The following is a 20858-nucleotide window of genomic DNA, read 5'->3' as shown; positions in this document are numbered from 1 at the left end:
AATAACCACTTGATAAAATTAGGTGTGATTTTGTAACTTAAATATGTTAGAATTAAAAAAATAATGAGTAATTTAACGGGTATCAATTATTCTTTGTTAATTTTATGGTGAAGTTAAAAACTTGGGAAAATTTATTCCCTCCCTCTTTCCTCTCTAGTTTTTTGTTTATTTAATCAAATCATGTTCTCATTCTTTTAACTGCAATGTATTTGGTCTTAAATACTTTATTGAATTTTTTTTTAATTTCATCCCTTGACATTTGATTTTTATATCAAACTTGGTTCTTATTTTTTTTTGTTATTTTTATTTTTTTCTTATCTTTTTCTTAATTGAAATTATTTTTCAATTTCATCCCTCATGATTTGATTTTATTTTCTTTTCATATCCTCATTCTTTTCAAATCTATATTTTTTTATCCTTTTTTTAATTTATTTTTTCAATTTTATCGCTAATTACTTTGATTGGTTGAGAATTTAACATTATTATTTTTTTAGGTTTATCTTTTACGTTGTAATTTGGCCTTATGACATTATTATACTCAAAGACCAAAACATGATAATTACAAGAATACCCCTAAAATACTTAATTTTGTCCACCCAAGTCTCAATTGTAAAAATGGTTATTATAAACCTTGACTTGGAAGAAAAAAAAAACTAGAAAATCATATTAATAATGAATAGGAAAATAAATAAAAAATGTCCTAAATTTAAAGTGAAGAAATAAGAATAATTAAAAAATATATTTATTTTTTCCACAAGCTCTCTCTAATTGAACATATGGTATATAATATTTTTAAAGCAAAACCTACTACATCATGAAAACATCCAATGTAATATTTTTCAAGTAGAATCGTTTCAGTTGAAAAACCAATGATTTTTTTTATGTACATGTCATCCCATCGTAGATCTTACCATTAGAATTTTCAATAACAACACATAACAACTAAATCAGGATCATTGGGTTCTAATATTATCTAATGCAATCAAGAACAAAGAATTACAAGGTTTATTACAAGTCAAGACTTTTAAACTTTTAAAGGCCGCATATTCCGTTACAAATCAATACTCTCAAGAACCAAAAACACAGTAATTATGGAAAGGCTACATAAATATTTGATTCTTTTTATACTAAAAAGCTATCACAAAGAGAGAAAAAAATAGAAAACCCCATTATTATTAAATAGGAAAATAAAAAATAAAAAAAAATCTTAAACTTAAACTAAAACTAAAAAAGAAGAAGTAAAAATAATTAAAAAAAATATTTGATTCTTTTTATACTAAAAAGCTATCACAAAGAGAGAAAAAAATAGAAAACCCCATTATTATTAAATAGGAAAATAAAAAATAAAAAAAAATCTTAAACTTAAACTAAAACTAAAAAAGAAGAAGTAAAAATAATTAAAAAAATATGTATTTTCTCAAAAAACTCATAGAACAAAATACAAGTTGTTGGTACCTGGTGGGTAAAAAGATTATACAATACAGTTTACTTTGTGTACATTTTCTCTGCCAAGTCTTCAATAAATACGTTGCCCAAAATACAAGTTGGTGGTGAGTGGGATTGGCCTCAGTGAAAATCTCTAGTCTTTGTAAAAGGGCAGCCAAGAGAAAGTGTTGGGCTAAATCCTGTGCATCTCATAAAACCTCTTCAATGATTTCCATAATTCTGCTTCCAGGGCTGCTAATGGGTTGCCTGCGCACAACAGGTCTGGCCTCCTCTCTCTCACACACAAACACGTCCACGGACGCGTCCACCACGATCAAGGACGTACACTTCTACATTTGCCAAAAATTCATGCCTAAACTCAAATAATCTATATCAGTATTCCAGATTAACTTATTTCTTAATGTATTGCAGATGCTCAAACGGGAGCTTGTTGATTATGGAGGTGACATTTAATTACCACCCGCGCAAGAAGTTATAGCTCTTTCCAACCAGTACAATATACAAAGAATAAGAATCTATGATCCAGACCCAGCAACTCTTCAAGCTGGTGGAGGCTCCATCATCGAGCTCGTCCTTGGTGTTCCAGACATTGACATTCCAAACCTCGCTTCCAGTCAAGACAATGCAGATGCATGGGTGCGAAACAATGTGATAAGATACACTAAAGTCAGGTTCAGATATATTGCTGTTGGAAATGAAGAGAAACCGGCTGATCCATTTGCTTCAGCATTTTTCTCTGCCATTCAAAACCTTCATAATTCAATTTCTGCTGCTGGTCTAAGGAATCGAACCAAAGTCACTACTGCTACCATTGCTGGTGCACTTGGAGACAAGGCCAAAGCCAGGAATTTTTCATGTCATGAGCTATTAAATAAATATATAAATTTTTTTAAAATAAATTATTAATTTATGTACATGAATTTTTAAAGTTAATAGAGTTTTAATTCAAATACACTAATTAAAATATTAAAAAATAAATTTGAAAATACATAAAATTGAAGTGAAAGTAAAAATAAATTCACTATTGAAGTTACATCCTTCGATGTTTTGTGGAATATAATTCATCTACAATCGAATCTGAATTGATATTGTAACAACCCCTCAACCGGAATAAAATAACAATCTCATGTCAACTGAAAAACAAAATAATTAAATTTTTTTCCTCTCTCGGTTCCTCCTTTCTTCACTTGATTCTTCCTTAGGTTAGTGTTTTATAAGTTGGATTTTGTAAGTTTACAAGACTATTCTCTCACTTTTCTTATTTTTTTTCTTGGATTTTTTTTTTATGTTTTTCCCTTACTTTTCTCTCTTTCTCTCTTGCCTTTTCTTATTCTACTTCTGCTCAGTCAGTAACATATAAAAGGAAGGAAGAATTGATTTGTTTTATTTTTTAATGGCAAATAACTATTTTACCCTTAATGAGTCGTTTTGCTTTTATTTGACGGTCTTTTTTTTTTAGCACTACCAAAATTTGTTCATCCTAAAATTTTAACCAGATTTTATTCAATTTATTTTAAGATTCCTCGTAAAATTTCAGCTCAATCTGATGGTCGGATTGAAAATTACACCCAATAACATAAAACTGACCAAATTGTGATTTTTTTATCAAATTTCTGAATTTCTCCAAAATTTCTGAAATTTTAAATCAAGTTAAAACATAATATTAGAAGGCTCCATGTAAATCTTTAGAATTTTTTAATAACTCAATCAAGAATTATAAAAAAAATTTATATAAAACTAGTCAAAAACATATTGATAAAATCTTGACATGTGCTAGATCCCACCCAAGCCTTTCCTTTGCCTCCGCCCTTGCTTGGAGAGTCGTATCCTCCATCACATGGCCTTTTCAACCCAGCATGCCAATCACTTATAGCCCCTGTTATTAGCTTTTTGGTCACAAACCATTCGTTATTACTGGTAAACATTTGCCCGTGCTTCAGTTATTCCGGAAACACGCAGATTCCTCTTAATTATGCTCACTTTCCTTACTTGATCCATCTGTTATAGTGCAGTATCCACCGTTTCAATACCCTAATATTTTTGTTGCTATGTCGGATGCTTTTTACTCTGCACTTGAGAGGGCTGGTGGAGGTTCATTGGAGATTGTTTTATCAGAGAGCGGTTGGCCCTCAGCTGGAGGAGGACCAGAACCAACATTGATAATGCAAGAATTTACAGCACAAACCTGGTTCAACTAATGAAGAATGGCACTACAAAGAGGCCCGGAAAGCCGATTGAAACTTACATCTTAGCAACGTTTGACGAGAATCAAAAACAACCGGAATCAGAGAAATTCTGGGGGCTCTTTCTTCCAAGCAAACAGCCGAAGTACCCAATTCAACTTAACTAGAAACAGCATGGTATGTGTATACGGGGAATATGCCAGGCCATTTATTTTGTGCAAGAAAAGTCCTCTTTCTAATAAACTTATGTTTCTATAGCATCATATGATCTTCGAATAAATCAAGAATAAATAATAGTTTGTTTAAGTCTAGTGAATATCATTTATTATATAGTTTCGATGATTTTAATCCAAAATCTTTGCTGTACTCTTGAAGTTATTGTGGGGTTAACCATTATATGAAACTGCAGAAGCACGACAACGCAAATATCACCAGAAAAGTTTATATATATATATAATTCTACAGGCATGTCTATTTGGCTTGGTCCTAATTGGAGTTATTTAGACAGTTTCACCAGTTCTGTAATTTTTGTTTTTTCTCAAAGATAACCTTGTAGGTTTGTAAAGTAGACCAATCAACTTCAAGTGAGGCTAACCTATTCAAATTTGTCATAACTTGTAAGCCATAGTATTTAGGTGCTGTAATTGAAAATCCTGCATCACAGAGGCTATGATGCACCAGTAATGAACCCTGAACAGCATTTTGCAGGATGCGAAGCAAATTGTACCACAAATATTTTCAATGACAAAACATGAACAAATAACCGTCGAAATATTTAAGACAAATTGTTCATAGCTACAGATATATCATCCATGGTCATGAAGCTGTGTTCTTGCAGGCTGAAAGATAATTCGTGTCCAACTCTAATGTACGTAGAGAAACAGAGCACAAACAAGTTTTGGCTGGTTTGGAGAATGATCAGACATGTACTGAAAGAGTTTCATTACAAGCTTCTTCTTCTTTCTTTTTTAACACACGTAAAACTTTACATTGAGGATTCACCGACTATTTCTCATGACAACTTGGTGTCAAATGAGCACCAACACATACTTGATCTCCACCCAAAAAGGAAAAATAAAAACAAAGGTGGAAAACCGGATAAGAAAAGGAATAAAGTAAATAGTTAAGGACTCCAAAGATTAAAATGAAGTCTACCAGCACAGCGTTGAGATGCTGCAAGTTTTTCTTCTAATTCCAAACGATTCACCATTATATGTAGACCAGAGATAGAGTCCATTCTTGCATGGCAAGTTCTACTCAAAGCAAGAATCTTGAAATCCTTCTCGTTGCTTTGGTGTGCTCATCGACCTTGCCTTTAACTTTGCAGATTGCGTTGCAGCCATGTAAGTAGGAAAAACTGGGGAATTTGGCAAGGAATTACCTTCTCCAGCCAAACTTGGTCGCATGCTGCCAAATGATCTTCTGGGGAAGGACACAGGTGTATTCAACCCTTCTATAAAATCTTGTTTTCGGGTACTTCTGGTCTTAACTTGTGCTGGGCTGAATATATCACCAGTAAACAAATTAGAGATGGGAGCTGATTTCAAATTCTCCATCCTTTCTCTATTATAGGCCTCTTTGTTCGGCCACTGTTTTATCTGGTGACTCTGTCTACCACTTTCCTTGGCGAGTTGCGATTCTTCGAATAGACCATTTCCTCTCTCCTGAAAGAAAAATTATGTTGCAGAATCTGAACATAAGAAGAAAAGGACTAATGCTTAATTTGGTTGTCAATAGATTGAATAACTCTATTTCTTTCTTTCTTTTTTTCATTTCCCTATTGTAAGCAGTAACTAAAGAGAGTGCAACTGGAAAGGGAATTTAAGATTAAGTTACCCGGTTGGAAAATGAGTATTTCATCATTCGCTCTCTTTTGATGTTAGCCTCTTGCTTTTTTAACAACAGAGCTTCCACGTCTTCCTTCGAACGCAAGCTAAAATTCCAACTCTTTTGGCTGTTCAATACAAGCTGCCCAATGAAAAAATGTTGAAATGAATCAAATTGAGCAGCAGAATTCAGCATCCTACACAAATTTGAATGTGCAGGCTCGTTCATGTCAATCAGGTATTAGATTTTACCATATGATCTGTTTGAGTTTCTCTTTTATCGTTCTTCCCCTGAACAGACAAAATCAAGGATATTGTTAATCACATGAAGCTCAGTCAAAGATCATGTTTTTCATTTTCCAAAGAGAGAAAATATCCTAGACATAACAGAAAATAAAATGGCTTCTTAAAAATCATTTTCTTGTCTGTAGATTCTCATTCTTTCTTTAATTTTCTTTTGAATACGCTCTAACAAGCATGAGCCACAGGAAACATAAGAACTTTATTCAAATAATCCTTCATACCTTATGTTCTTTCTCAACCACCTCCTTTGACTTGAGGAGCTGCAAGATCATCTCTCGTACCTTAGTTTCCTTCTCTTGCACCTCTTTCCTTGACTTGACAACATGTTTATTTTCACCGCTTTTACAAAATCCATCTGCAGTAATGCCTTTTGCCTGGACTTCTGACATCATTTTTGCATTTGATGGAAAATGTTTCAATTTGATGAGTGCTTGGCGTCTAACAACTTGTCCACGAACAATGGCTTGAAGCTTCACCAATCCCTTCAGTGCTCGTAAGGCTTTTCTTGCCTGTTTCAATCCCATTGAAAACCCAAATCAGGCAGTGAGGCATGTTTTTTTAGCAGAGCCAATAATTTGACAAATTTCTGGTTTTATAATCAGGTTACACAACTTGCTTAATCCACACTCTGCCAAAACTTTTTGAGCTTAAATTTGATTCATAAGAAAAAAAATATAGCATCTTTCTTTACAGAAGTTCAGACCAAAATAGTAGCAAAGTTCTCAGAATACGCTGCTGAAAGTGCTGTTTAATGTTTATTAATGTAATGAGTGAACTACGAGAGGTATAATATGAATTTTTCCTTGTTACACTTAGAAGTTTTCAAATGATGAAATCATTCTCTGCGCAACATTGTAATATACTTGCGGAAGATTATTTCCTCATGGGACAACTTTAGAGTTTAAACCGCGACTGGAATTTTCTCATCTACTCGATCAAAATCTCATCCATCTTGCATGCACAAATCATAAAATTGATCTCACGTGAAGTACAAATTAAAGGGGATTAAATTCGACGGTTAGAGAAATAGCAGTCTATCTTGAATGCAGTGTCAACAACAACTTATACGAACTCAAGAAGTTTTAACAAGATATAGCATAACCCACAAAAACCAAGATGAAAAACTAATTAAAGAGTTATGTCGCAAAATAGAACTCGGATTTCAGAGAGCTCACAAGATATGCACGGAAAGCGCTTTGTATTTTAATGGCAGCCAAAGTTTCCACTCCTTTGGTGAAATGATGGGAAGGATGTGAGGCACCTGTGAGCCGGACAACCTCAGCTGCAGCATGAGCAGCGGCAACAGCAGCATCAGCTGCAGCTGCTGTTGCAAGGGCAACAGTCAAAGCATACTTTTTTTGTGTTTCTGATGCTTCACTGACTGTTCTCACTTCTCTTCTCTGTGGTGCTGGAAGTGCAAGGCATTGTTTGACCTTGAGCCCTCCAAGAACCCATTTCCACCTCTTTGATTTCTGAATCGGTTAAAATTAAGCAGAAAATTTAACCAGAAAGAAATGCAAGATCTCAGTTAAAGAAACAAAAAGATTCCTTGAAGCATCAACCTTTTCTGCTTTTGGTTTTTGCTCAGAGACAAATAGCCTCCTCACCCAACCAAACCACCTCTTCTTCCTTGCCATTGAAGATATATGAAATCAATCACTTTAACAAAACTCAATGAACACCATCATATTTTCTTCAAGTACACCTAAAATTTCCACACAAAAAAAACCATAAACCCTTGACCAAATTTATAAAGAACTGTCAGTAGTGACATCCCTAGCAGGAAAAGTTAGGGAGGATAGGGGAAAAAAGAAAAGAGAACATAAATTATTTCAAGGAAATGCCCTAGGAAACAAAGCCAATACATCCATTTCCAGCCTCACCTTTCCGGACACATTAACATCAAATTCAGTAACTTCCCTTCTTTTTATTTTTACTTTTCTCAGTTGATAATTACAATTGAAGACTAAAAAACAATATCTTGAACAAATTCTGGAAGCTTTTACATCCAACTATGAAAGGCAAAAGCATCGAGAACTGGTAGAAACAAAAAGAAAAGAAAAAACATACACAGGTGCCAAAAATGTTACCTCTTAGAGCATTATCAAAAATATAAGAAAACCATTGGAAAAACAAGATTGAATCTCGAAACCTTATGGAAAGTTCAAGATTTCCTTACTTCGTGATGTTAAAAAAAACAAATGGAAGCAAAGTTCCAATGGCGTTTTTCTTCTTTGTTGAAGTTGCTGTTTTCAAGGGTTTATCGTAATCATTAGCTAAGTAAGAAAAGTGACGCATAATTACGAGATTCTGAATTTATTTTCAGAAATTACTATTTCAAATCTTATAAATTTAAACATTATTAAAAATTTATATAATTATTAATTTAGAATTTATAAAATTAATCCAAATAAATACAAACTAACTGAAAACTCACATTAATTTAAAAATAAAAAAATGATGCAGAGGAAGCACAAAAAAAAGACAAAACTCTATTATAATCCTTTTTTAAAAGGTTTACGGTACAATTGTAAGAAAGTTCAGGATTTTCATTAAATTTTAAAAATTTTATTTTAAGATTAATTTTTTAAATATTTTTAGATTGTTTTGATGTAATGTATCAAAAAACTTTTTTAAAAAAAATAATATATTTTCAAGTGAAAAACACTTTAAAAAATATTTATCATACTTCTAAACAGACCTATATGCATCTTGCAAAATAAATCCAAAAACTAACCATATTTGTTACTTTTTGGATAAATAGTAAAATTAGCATAATTATTTTTAAATTTAGGTAGAATAATATTCTTTAAAAAAGTTTTAGTGATATAACACGCTTTTACATAATGTTATTAAGAATCAAGATATTTAAATGATATTATATTTTATAATCGTAACATTTAAATTTATATTATAATTATAATTATAATAAAATTTTAATTAATGTCGTGAATGATAACTACTGCATCAATTATAATTTTGTATGATCCGAATCTATCAATTAATTGGTTGAGCCTTATTCATGTAAATAATCTTACGTGAGTACTTCTCAGAGTAGGTAGGAATATTGGTAATTGTTGACAAGGAATATACAATTATATTGCCATTTATTTTATTTATTTGTGTTTCAATCAGGCATGTGCTCCATACAGTGTTGATTTGACTAAGAAGAGGATGTTGCTATGTTATAATCCAGCGACGATCGTGAGCCAATATTTTTGTTACATATATTAAAATAATTATTTTTAAAATCAATACATTAAAATATAAAAAAATATTTTTTATTAAAAAAATTAAAATTTAAACAAACACAATTTCAATCGCGTTTCCAAACACACCCTTAAAATGTAAACCTTCAATTAGTTTTTTGTTTTTCTTAATTTCCTCAACAGATGCACATCCTCTTCAATATTTAGTACTGTGATTTTCTCAGCATGTGGACTTGGAACAGTGGCTCCTTGGACTTCAGTATGCTCATTGAACTCTAGGATCTCATTCTTCGAAGCTGTTTTCTTCTTTTTCTACTTAATGAAGAAGCAAAGAGCCACTGAGAGGAGTGCAAGAAAGAATGGACCAGCAAGTGAGACAAAGACAACAGTTATAACAGTTGAATGATGTCCCGGTGTTAGTAGTGGAGGTGGAATAACACGGGGGGGAGAAGGTGGAGGAATGTGACGGGGGTGGTGGTGGTGCATGGAATGGATGATTAGGTGGTGTTGCTGGGACTATGAATAAGGATGATGGTTGTGGTGGTGTAATTGGATGATGTGGTGGAGGAACTTTTGGAGAGGAGGGTGTAATGTGTGATGAAGTCTTAATTCGTCAGCTGGTTGTTTGAACCACCCGACTAGTTCACAAAATATAATTAATATTGTAGTTATAAAAATATAACGGTTATAAAATACGATATTATTTAAATATCACAATTCTAAATCGGAACATGCAAATAAATATGTTATTTCATCAAAAAAAAATTTATTATCAAGTTAATTCATCATTTATTTTAATTTTATGGTTGCCCAATTTGTTCTTATTTTTTGGACAAGACAATTATAAAAAGAAAAGAGAAAATAAAATTCATTACTCACAAAAAAATAATAAAAATATCTCATTTGGTATTTCTCTCTTCTGCTTGTATCTATTGTTTTTTAATAGGTCAAAGAGTAACTAATAGAAAAATACAAATATTTTTTTTGTTTTAAATTATTTTTTTATGGTTTTGAATTATTTTGATGTGTTAATATTAAAAATAAATTTTTAAAATTAAAAAAACACTATTTCAATAAATTTTCAAATAAAAATATTTTAAAAAACTGCTTAATCCTGTAATCTTAAGTAGTTGTGCGAGAAAAAAAAAAGAAATTGGAGAGAAATGAAAGGAAGAAAAGTAGGAGGCAAGCTAGAAAAGAGTCAAATTGAGGTACGGAAATCAATTGGTTCTGTTAAATGTCAGAGAGTGAGGAGACAGACATTTAACGTAAAGCACATCCGTCATCTTGACTGATAGATTATTTGTCTCGTAATTGACCAAACCGTACACTGCTTTTCTGACGTTAGAAAATCCACAGATTTTGCCTTCATTTACTGTAGTTATGCCCGCCTGGTCTTGCACGAGCAAATAGCAAAAACAAGCGGCTTCTTGCTCTTGTCGGTCGAAATGTGTTTTTAAAAAGTTTTAAAATATTTTTTAATTTTAAATTATTTTAACATGCTGATTCAGAAAATAAACTCTACCACATTATTTTTCTCACTTTTCATTTTAGATCACAAATATATATTATTTAATTTTTTTAATTTAAAAATAATTTTATTTATATTAGGATCCCCTCTTGCATATATTTTTTTCAACATTCTAAAGACTTTATTTTTTTTATTTCTTTTTATACTTGTAAAACTTCACCTCTTAATCTATATTATATAATATCTTTCCTTTAAAAATTTTTATTCATGCCAAATACAATCTTGTATGCGTTTGATATTGTGATGTATAATGTTTTTTTATTTAAAGTACCTTTCAATTAAAAATACATATATTTCTAGATTTTTTTTATTTTTAACATTAATATATCAAAAAAATTTAAAAACATTTAAAAAAACAAATTTAATATGTTTTAAAGGAAACAACAATTTAAAGAAAAAAAACACTAATTTAAGAAGTCACAACATAATGGATGCGAGTAATTAATGAATTAATAAAGAAGGGATGCTCAATTTTTCTAGGTCATGGCACTATAGCTCCTGTACACTCAATTTAACTCATTTCTGCCGGCCGTCCTTGTGTATATATATGCCATCATAAGCAGTATGCCATCGAAAGCATAGCCAGAACCTTTTGATTTCTTGCAGAGGGCTGAGCTAATCGAATCCATGGGCATGTCCTCCAAGTTCTTGCCTGCCAAAATCCAATGGAGTACGGACCCATTTGTCTATCAAAAAAGTTGAGGTACAAATTGGCTTTATCTGAGTTTCGAGTCTCGACAATTCTAGCCATACACTGCTATGATCCCTAGTCCCTGCTGGGAAAGACGACGATACCTGCTAGTTGAAATCCATGTGGAAAGGCATTTACATTGATGGATTTCTTCAACTATGGTGCCTTGAAAGAAAACTATGGAACATAATGATCCAGATTACTTGAATAATCACAAAGTGCAACTAAAACAATTAATTACAGGATAAAGAAAGCATAACATGCTTTGGAGTATTTTAATTATTTAATCAATTTGCCCAATCACATCATCATTGAGACATCAAACAATGTCAATGTTAAATTGATTCTTTGATTGAGCATTCTTGTGATAATTGGCGGGATTGTTTGAAAGTATGGTAGAGGTTGTGTTACAAGGTGTTTTTTTCTCGGAAATACATTAATATAATGTTTTTTATATATATAAATTTATTCTTGATATTAAGACATCACAACGATCAAAAAACATCAAAAATAAAGTAATTTTAAACGCAAAAAAATCAAATTTGAGAAAACAGCTTCTTAACCGCACTGTCAAACGCCCCGAAACCCCTAAAAGACAAGGCGATTAGCAATTGGGCCGAGCTTCCAAGTCCTCCACAAGATCTTGAGCTGAGCAAGCCGATCAAAATGGGAATGCAAAATTCTGATTCTTTCTCAAGCCCATATAATTGTGAGCAGAATTGCAAAGTGGGTCATTCAAGATCAAATTCTGGCTCAAATGGGCGGTTAGCGTAAAGATTGTATTATGGTGATACGAGCGGCCTCTCAGTTGTAGTTTTGGATTAGATTTTGGTAACGCCCAACACGTAAACCAAAAGGAAAGCAAATAAAAAAAAAACCCAAAAAAGTTAAAAATATATTGAATTGTTTTATGGGTTTTTATAAAATAAGAAATCGAAGGATAAGAACTCAAGGTAGAACATGTTTGACGTGGTTTTTGAAAAATAACTTTAACTTAGATTTATAATAAAAAAATATTATTCATAAATAATTTATATAAAAAAAGAGTTAGTCTTTTGTGCATGATAGAACTGAATCCCATTTGGGAGCAAGGGCACAAAGTCCGGCTCAAAAACAAATAAATGAAATCATGGACAGAGTATATGATCAAATGGATGAAAAGACTTCATTGATAAATTATAGAGCTTAAAGATACCCAGTTGAAATTAAAAAATTAAAAAATAAATTCTGTACTCAAAATTGAAACTGTCAAAGAACCATCTCAACCCAATAACTTAAGCTGTTAGGTGAGGTCCGAGGATATGATTTATATTATTCTCTAACACACCCCCTCAAGTGAGGGCCCTTTAGGCTTGAAACTTGCACAGGCCCACATTAGCTTGTGCTTAATTTTTATCAAATAAATGGGGATGGTGAGATTCGAACTCGTGACCGCTTGGTCATCAAGGCTCTGATACCATGTCAAAGAACCATCTCAACCCAATAGCTTAAACTGTTAGGTGAGGTCCGAGGATATGATTTATATTATTCTCTAACAGAAACCAACTATACAGATGGAAAGCATTTTTAAGCTTCTTTGCCATTGCGGCCACCACGCTGTATGTTTTGATATGCTAATATAAAAAATAATTTTTAAAATATTATATATTTTTATTAAAAAATAGTTGACTAGTGATTCCTTTTCATTTCCAAAAATTCTTATACGGTGATGGGAGATGCTAACGTGAGCACCAGCATGTGCTGGAATGATATGCTTGACAAGCCTTTTCCATGTCTAGACGCGTTCATCCATTTTGACTAGTCTACACTTCTACCATATTGCGTTTAGGGTTGAATTTCTTTTAATAAAGAGGTGGGGAAAAGAGCATTACCACCATTACACACAAGTTGATAACAGGAGGTTTTTTCGTCTCCATTGACAGTAGTATTACAGAGGTAACCTGTCAAGGACTCAAGATAATTTGGCTGTGTTCATTTCCATCTTCCATCCTTATCCATGACTTGATGTAGAAGGGCTGGTCATTAATCTCCAGAATTCTAGCTCCTCTAGGCCAATTTCCATAGCCACCATAACCAGTATGCCTAGCATAACATAGCCAAAGTTTCTTGTAGGGGCAGCACCAGTCCAATCCATGGTTGTGTCCTGCAAATACTGCCTGCCACAATCCAAAGAAGTACGATCAATAGGGACCCCCATTTGGCTTTGTCAAAATTTAAAGCAGATGGACAACTTTATTTGAGCTTCAACTTCCACAAAACTTATCCACAGGTAGCACGTCCTCTATCTGGTCCCCCTGCCATGAAGACTTCTTTATTGGGTTGTCAAAACTCGTTGGAACTGTAAGTTATTTGTTCAATAACCTTCCTTCAACTTTTGAAGAAAGACTATAGAACACAATGCTCCAGAGTTACTCCATTATCCTAAATTTTCAAACTTCCACAATGGCTTGGAAGTGTGAGTTAATTTTAAGCATTAAACATTGTTTCTTGAGCAGGACCTCACCTTGACAGAAGACCGTTTAACTAGCATGTCCATGATACCCAATTCAGCTTCTTGAGCAGCAACTTTTTCTTTGTTCATGGAACCAACACAAGGCTTGTGGATCCTTAACCTGGGGGCCACATTCTTGTAAGCTTTGCTTGGTATATGCCAAAAGATAACCTCAGGAACCCTGTTAAAAAAGGGGAAAAAAAAGATAACCCTGTTAACCCACATTATATGAAATTCCCAGTTTGTTCCATATAATTTTAGGCCAGCATTGTTTCACATCCCGCGCATTAAAATCAATAGGGACCCCATTTGGCTTTATCACTTTTACTTATGATGTGGGGTATATATGTGATCTTTCGGATCTACCACGACTAATCCTCCTCTGCTTGGCTACTGGCCACGCTAGAACAAGGCAGGCCATAGCCCCAGGAGTCCAACTCACTTATGTTGAAATATGACTAGTACCTTGAATCAGGGTTGATCTCCTCAGATACATGCTGGAACCATTCTGCTTGAGCATTTGAAATAACTTCAGGATAGGATCCGCCACCAGAGTCTAGGAAATACATGAACAGAACTGGTGACTCTGGATCATCTGATGATGAGAGCTGGAGGACATAGTTGGATATACTTGGCCACAAATCTTTCGGGCCATTTTTAGACAACGTTAGGAGATTATGCTCAATCTCCTTTTTCATTAGCTCTATCCGTTGTGTGCCTCTAAAGCTACAGTAGCTTTCCCCTGGAACGGAAATTGTACCCCTAAGTAAGAAAAGCTAACATCAATCTCGCTAAAAAGAAACAGCAACAAACATACTAGCCCATTGCCATACACCAGCTCAAAGAAAGACTCTCAATCTCAAAAGGAAAAGGAAAAGGAACAATAATCGTGGGAAACAGGAACTACAAAGTTAAAAACAGGCTTAATGGGCTATCAAGAAATTATTAATTATTCCATTTCCATAGCTTGGAGGTTAAAACTCTCCAGTCTCACCTGAGCATGATGATGCGTTAGGTGCAGGGCAATTAATAGGAGGAATTCCAGGAGAAGAAAACCACTCCATTGGCCACTCAAATGGTGCATCATCGTGATTACCAAAGATACTAGCCCATGGTATGCCCCTTGCCCTCGTTGGAGATATTGCTTTATCCCAATACAAGCTTGCGTTTGCAATCGGTATGTTGTTTGCCGTTATTACATCCCCGAGATATATCACAAAATCTGCTAAATGCTCGTATTATATCAGCTATAATTCAAATTTAAGAAAAAATAGAACATATTAATTACATTGTGACAAGAAAATTACTAAATTAATTAGCCTATTTGTGTGGTAATTCTGATTGACTCTTAAACAAGTTATGCCAACCATTATATTCAAGAAAAAAAAATTAATTCTAGGCAAGATCATAACATGGAAAAAAGTGGGATTTTATAACACACCCAGTGTATATCAAATGTTGGATATATTACTAACAATTATATTATTATTATTATTATTATTATTAAGCAACAATGCATGCTTACATTTGTCTTTGTACCCGGCCTAGGATCCAACCCGGCTAAGAATCCGCTGACATGTTAATCTCAAAATGATTTAAATTAAAATTTACCCTATTTATTACTTGTTTGAGGTTGCAATTTTACATATATTTAATTACGTTGTAAAGATATATTTATTTTAAAAGATATTAAATTAATAATTTTTAATAATTTTAATATGTTGATATTAAAAATAAAAAAATTATTTTGATGTATTTTTTAAAAACATAATTTTAAAAAATATATTATACCACAATACTAAACACTCACTACCAAATAATAATATATTAATCTTTTAAAATAATTTAAATTAAAATTTACTCTATTAAATCTAGTTTGAATTTAGTGTTTGTTTGATATTATATTTCTAGTTATATTTGGATTCATTTTAAAAATATTTTTTTATAAAAAATATATCAAATTAATATATTTTAATATACCAATATAAAAAAAATAATTTTAATACATTTATAAAAAAAAAAAAAAAAACACATGACACCAAATGACTGAACAATCACTATCTCTATCTAAACTGATGGAGTATCAAGTTAACCAATGGACGGCTGAATTTAAAAGCTATGCTAGCCACATTTCAAAAGAGAATAAGTAAAAAATCTACTTTAGAGAGAGGATTAATATCATCACCTGGTGATTCATCGTCGAGAACAGAGGACATGACCTTGATGGAGTTAACGTCCTGTTGTGGGCCCCAATCAGTCCACGCGTTCTCTCCAAAATGCAGGTCAGCAAAGAGCGCGATCTTAAACGGTGCCCCTTCCCGTACCCGAAGGCTCTTTATCTCCTCTGGTTTTTGTTCTGGCTGCAGTGCCGTTTTGAGCAGACTGAGAGGAGGGTCGTATGCTTGTAGACGATCAGCAAATCCGACGGTCAGGATTGGTAGTAAGAGGATAAGGAGGCACGAGAACGACAAGACGGTTAAAGGAGCTGCATGTCGTTTCATTATCGGAGAACGGAGAGAAAAACGGAGAGCTGTTGCTCTGAAGGATGATGGGGGTGGTTGCTGGTAGTGGCGTCGAAGGAACTATGCATTTCTTCTGTTTTTTGGTTTTTAGTCTGGTGGGGATTGGGTGTTAAATGTCTGAAACATCCCTCGCTTATCATAATTTGAAATCATTAAGAATGAGATCACTAATGCAAAATTACTGGGGGGGGAAATTTGATGTTTGAGATTTGTTGTTATTTACTGGGAAAAAAATCTGAATTATTATTCATTAGATTAAAATTAATTTTAATATTCTTACGAGGGAAACATTTTAAATTTTAAAAAGACAATAGGATATTCTTGGAGAGGGAATAATCCCATATTTCGAATCCTTACAACAATCCCTCGACAATCTATCATAATCCGTGAGTGTTGGAAACGTGGTTTTATCTATATTTTTAAAAGTTTTTAATTTTTTTAAAAAAAAAAAATTAATTTTTTTTTTTTGAATCGTTTTGATACGTTAATCTTAAAAATAATTTTTAAAAATTAAAAAATATTATTTTAATACATTTCAGCACAAAAAATACTTTAAAAATCAACCATAATTACACTTTTACACTTTCAAACAAACTTAAAGTAGTTCAGGACAACAAGTAGGAATTTCTTCATTCATAGGAGTTTCTCGATAAAATAAAATAAAGGCATATCTTACAAGAACAAAAAGTTATTTTGATTAGGCAATAAATCCCATTTTCCCATTGTATGATAAAACAATAAGAAGAGCTATGTATGGTGCATTTAAAACACTGTTTATTCAAGATTAAATTTGCTTTTATTTTAATATATTTTCAAATAAAATATACTTCAAAATACAATATTAATCGGACTCCAAAACAGAGACAGCAGCAATGAGGGTGGTAGCTATCTGTATTTGGATTTAATTATGAGGGATAGATTAGTCAGACAAATGAAAAACAATATCATGTTTGCTTCGAGATTGTGCATTAGCCCCACCATCAACTAGGTAGATGTTGGATCATTGTAGGAAAGGTATCTTATCTTGATTCACAGGTATAGTCGGCATCTCATAGAAGGTTATATTCCCCGGCATCTAGGATATCTGAAAATAAAATAATAGTTATAATTTAAAGTGTTTTTTTACTCAGAAATGTATTAAAATAATATTTTTATTATTTTTTAAAAATTATTTTTAATATCAACATATCAAAATAATGTAAAAAAATAAAATAATTAACTTTTTTTAATTTTTAAAAAACATAATTTAACCGTGTTATAAAAAATAGTAAAAGGATGCTTCACATTGTGTTAACAACAACATCATTAATCCCAAGGAAAAGAGAGAGAGAGAGAGAGAGAGAGAGGTTATGCAAGAGAGCACGTAATTAGAAGGCATTATTCTGCTAATTCTCGGCATCCATACATACATGCGAAAAGGAACTGAAAAGAAGGTCATTTTTTTTTATCTCTTTTTATTTTAGAAAATCCCACTTTTCAGAAAATGTATTTTGTGGGTCTAGATGAGCGAGGAAAACCCCGGCTATTCCAGGTTCTTACAAGAAATACACGTCCTGACTCGAACTCGAGATCTATTGTGTATATGTCAAACCCTTTGATATCATACTTCGTTTTGTACACAAGCAAAATACAAAATCTGCGAACAAATAAAATATAATATCTGAAGCAAAATAATAAACCTTTATTCCTTTGACAATAGCAAAATGATTGTAAAAACAAGCAAAGTCAAAGAGGCCATTCATGTTATTCGCAGCTATGGCATCTGCAATGTGCAAAGATTATCTTTAAGAAAACCAACAAGTTCTACATCTTTCGTAGTATCCTTGTCAGCTATTAAGTAATATTCGAAAAGTATTGTAGTTTTTTTTTTTATTATTTTTGTTTGTTTTTTTTGTTTTTTTTTGTTTTTTTCCATTCTCCATATGTTTTTTTTTTGTTTTTTATTTTTTTTGTTTTTTTTCCAACAATATCTTCTTTTTTTTTGTTTTTTTTTTAAATAATTTTTTTATCGATTTTATTTTTTGAGAATTTAGCTTTATAGTTTTTTTCTTTAAAACATTGTCGATTGTTACAGTGTTTCCCCACATGGTTTTTTTTTGCTAGAGTGTTTTTTCCACATGTTTTTTTTTTCTAAAATTATCTTTGTTGAATTTATTTCTTTAATATTGAGATGGTTAAGAATTTAGTTTTGTAGTTTAAAAAAAAAAAAACATTGTTGATTGCTACAATGTTTCCCCACATGGTTTTTATATTTTTTTTTATGATTTTTTCTAAAATTATCTTTGTCGATTTTATTTTTTTAATATTGAGTTGGTTGAGAATTATAACTGTATATTTCCTCACAAAACACTATAGATTGCTACAGTGTTTCCCTACATGATTTTTTTTCCTTTTATTTTTTTATGTTTTTTCCTAAAATTATGTTTGTAGTTTTTTCTTGAAAACATTATAGATTGCAACAGTCTTTCTCCATGTGATTTTTTTTATAATTTTTTTTTATAAGTCCACAACAACACACAAGCATGTCACAAATCCACGGCAACGTACGGGCATGACATCTAGTCATATACTAAAACTAGATCCATTTTTACATATTAGTTAAATTTCTTTTAGTTGATAGTGTTGTCATTACCATTATATATATATGTTTTAACAATTTTTTAAACAATAAGAATAAAATGCTTGGAGTCGATCCGGGATAAGATCAAAATCATATATCAAAAGAATTTAATTTGGTTATCTCATGTTAATCTAATTTTTTTTAAATAAATAAAATAATATTGTTTTGATTAAATTTTTTTTAAAAAAAAAATCAATAAAATTTTTATAAGTTTTTACTCAGGCCAATCAGGTCACGATTCAACTACTTTTCTATTTTTTTCAACTCAAACCAATTTAGATTCTAAATCTGCCGGATCCATGTTTAAGATTTATTTGCTTTTTCCACATTTTACCAGGATAATGATACCTAGAAAAGTAGATTCTAGATCATTTTTTGTTGAGGTTTTAACAATTTTTTAAACAATAAAAATAAGATGTGAAGCTTTAAGTATGGTTTTAAAATTTAATTTGAAGTAAATCCAAAATAAAATTAAAATCATATATAATAATAATAATTAATTCAGGTTGATTTAGATTAACCTAAGTTTTATTAAATGAACAAAACAATATTATTTTGATCAATTTTTATAAAAAAATCAATAGGTTTTTTATAAGGTTTTATCCGAATCGATCAGATCACGAATTAATTACTTTTTCTTTTTCAATTCAAACCAATCTAAATACTAAATCTACCGGATTTGGAATCGATTTCTCAGGTCTATCCGGATTTTTTAAAAAGATTTATTTGCTCAATCCAGATTTACTAGGACAATGGTACCCGAAAATGTAGATTGTAGATCATCTGTTAGCTAAATTATTAATATCTTCTAATTAAAGTCAAGATAATCCACAGTTGGTTCTTGTGCTGGCACGTCCCCGGACAATCCTTTATTTTTCTTCGTAGTTGGTTCAACAAGGAGAAGCTTTTTATTATTCCATTTTTACCCTCCTTCCACTCGTCCACCGCCCAACTAGTGGCGTCAATAATTAGATCTTCCTTCTGAAAAGGATAAATATTATTAGTTCTCATCCATTCTTTTTGTCCATTGATGGTGCCAACCACTATTATTTTAACTTAAAAGCCGTGTTGCCGCCATTAATTCAGGTTCATCGGCATCTTAAATCCCCCGTACCGTTCCCCGCCGACCGAAACAGCTGCCAAAATGACTAGATGAACTTCCCCTGTCGATGCCATTACTCCAGCGACAAAACAAAGTGAGAACAAGAAATATCAGCAGGCAGGACAGCGACTTTGCTACGTGGGTTAAAATCAATCAACGTTCAGAGTCAACAAGTAGTCACTTGTATTTAAACCAAAAAAAAAAAAAAAAACAAGTCACTTGTATAACCCAGGAAACCTTCTTGTTGGGCATTAAAAATATAAAAACTGTTGCTGCCACAATAAAGAAATCGATAGTGATTAGCATCTCTAAACCATCACCACAGAATTCAGAGAGAGGTTAATTAAATAAAATCAAAGGATTAATTTATTTAGAAGCTTTAAAATGAAAATCTTCAAACTAATGCAAAGAAACAAAAAAAAAAAAAAAACATAACGAGACATCCAACCCCATTATATAATTTCTTACTTATTAATATCAATTCAGGTTTGCGGATTGACTTCAAAAACTTGTAGCTAAGAACCAAATTAAAACTAAATTTGAATTTGAATTTGAACTAGAAAAGATATTAACTTAATTAAATCTAATTTATTCAGTTGATTGATACATGACTCGGTTATATTAAGCTTAAAGTTAATCAAGTTAATATAAAAAATAATAATATATATTTTGATAAAAAAAACAATTATTTAAGACCAATTTGGTAATTCAATAAATGAATGTATTAAGTTATAAAGGCTTAGGTATGGAAATTGAAAAAAAAAAAAAAAAGAGAAAAGTACGAGACAATTGCTTGTTGTTGATGGTGGGTGGGGGAGAAATATGAATATATTGCCATTGCCATCGTATAAAAGATGATCTTGTGGAATCCTAAGCATGGTTGCGTGCGTAAGATTGAAAGGTACAAGTGGTGTGATGCATGTACGACAAACAG

General features: G+C 31.9%; 3 protein-coding genes across 7 annotated transcripts; 1 reads left to right on the top strand and 2 right to left on the bottom strand.

Moving 5' to 3' along the window:
* Window positions 1-1683: 1683 nt before the first annotated feature.
* On the top strand, window positions 1684-3644 carry LOC7458940 (glucan endo-1,3-beta-glucosidase, basic isoform-like). The gene is made up of 4 exons (XM_024587987.2): window positions 1684-1767; window positions 1858-1888; window positions 1973-2286; window positions 3459-3644. The coding sequence occupies exons 1-4, from the start codon at window positions 1684-1686 to the stop codon at window positions 3642-3644; spliced, it is 615 nt and encodes a 204-aa protein (XP_024443755.2).
* A 923-nt stretch (window positions 3645-4567) lies between these two features.
* On the bottom strand, window positions 4568-8046 carry LOC7484623 (protein IQ-DOMAIN 12). 2 transcript variants are annotated; one of them, XM_024587531.2, is made up of 7 exons: window positions 7849-8046; window positions 7321-7463; window positions 6934-7230; window positions 5980-6267; window positions 5708-5746; window positions 5466-5597; window positions 4568-5293 (listed from the first exon to the last, which is right to left on the bottom strand). In XM_024587531.2, the coding sequence occupies exons 2-7, from the start codon at window positions 7393-7395 to the stop codon at window positions 4883-4885; spliced, it is 1242 nt and encodes a 413-aa protein (XP_024443299.2). In that variant the 5' UTR covers window positions 7396-7463; window positions 7849-8046; the 3' UTR covers window positions 4568-4882. The 2 variants fall into 2 exon arrangements, with proteins under 2 accessions (XP_024443299.2, XP_024443301.2); XM_024587533.2 differs by having other exon boundaries at window positions 5089-5319.
* A 4961-nt stretch (window positions 8047-13007) lies between these two features.
* Window positions 13008-16312, bottom strand: LOC7483963 (probable inactive purple acid phosphatase 16). 4 transcript variants are annotated; one of them, XM_024587416.2, is made up of 5 exons: window positions 15866-16312; window positions 14675-14902; window positions 14146-14422; window positions 13693-13861; window positions 13008-13483 (listed from the first exon to the last, which is right to left on the bottom strand). In XM_024587416.2, exons 1-5 carry the CDS (start codon window positions 16179-16181, stop codon window positions 13433-13435), a joined length of 1041 nt encoding a protein of 346 aa, XP_024443184.1. In that variant the 5' UTR covers window positions 16182-16312; the 3' UTR covers window positions 13008-13432. The 4 variants fall into 4 exon arrangements, with proteins under 4 accessions (XP_024443184.1, XP_024443186.1, XP_002322651.1 ...); XM_024587418.2 differs by having other exon boundaries at window positions 13008-13574; window positions 15866-16311; XM_002322615.4 differs by having other exon boundaries at window positions 13008-13345; window positions 15866-16304.
* Between the last annotated feature and the right edge of the window lie 4546 nt (window positions 16313-20858).

Source organism: Populus trichocarpa, chromosome 16 (assembly GCF_000002775.5).
Source record: "Populus trichocarpa isolate Nisqually-1 chromosome 16, P.trichocarpa_v4.1, whole genome shotgun sequence".
Classification (NCBI taxonomy): domain Eukaryota; kingdom Viridiplantae; phylum Streptophyta; class Magnoliopsida; order Malpighiales; family Salicaceae; genus Populus; species Populus trichocarpa.
Note: the sequence above shows the minus strand (reverse complement) of the source record. Positions and strands in the feature narration are given on the sequence as shown.

Excerpts from the sequence above, each read along its gene's own strand:
- LOC7458940 (XM_024587987.2), top strand. The coding sequence starts at position 1,684 with ATGGGTTGCCTGCGCACAACAGGTCTGGCCTCCTCTCTCTCACACACA. Across the intron at positions 1,768-1,857 it reads CGTCCACCACGATCAAGGAC|ATGCTCAAACGGGAGCTTGT; the intron begins GTACACTTCTAC and ends AATGTATTGCAG. Across the intron at positions 2,287-3,458 it reads CACTTGGAGACAAGGCCAAA|TATCCACCGTTTCAATACCC; the intron begins GCCAGGAATTTT and ends GTTATAGTGCAG.
- LOC7484623 (XM_024587531.2), bottom strand. The coding sequence starts at position 7,395 with ATGGCAAGGAAGAAGAGGTGGTTTGGTTGGGTGAGGAGGCTATTTGTC. Across the intron at positions 6,268-6,933 it reads GCGCTTTCCGTGCATATCTT|GCAAGAAAAGCCTTACGAGC; the intron begins GTGAGCTCTCTG and ends GGATTGAAACAG. Across the intron at positions 5,294-5,465 it reads AATACTCATTTTCCAACCGG|GAGAGAGGAAATGGTCTATT; the intron begins GTAACTTAATCT and ends TTTTTCTTTCAG.
- LOC7483963 (XM_002322615.4), bottom strand. The coding sequence starts at position 16,181 with ATGAAACGACATGCAGCTCCTTTAACCGTCTTGTCGTTCTCGTGCCTC. Across the intron at positions 14,903-15,865 it reads TCTCGACGATGAATCACCAG|ATTTTGTGATATATCTCGGG; the intron begins GTGATGATATTA and ends AGCATTTAGCAG. Across the intron at positions 14,423-14,674 it reads TAACGCATCATCATGCTCAG|GGGAAAGCTACTGTAGCTTT; the intron begins GTGAGACTGGAG and ends TTTCCGTTCCAG.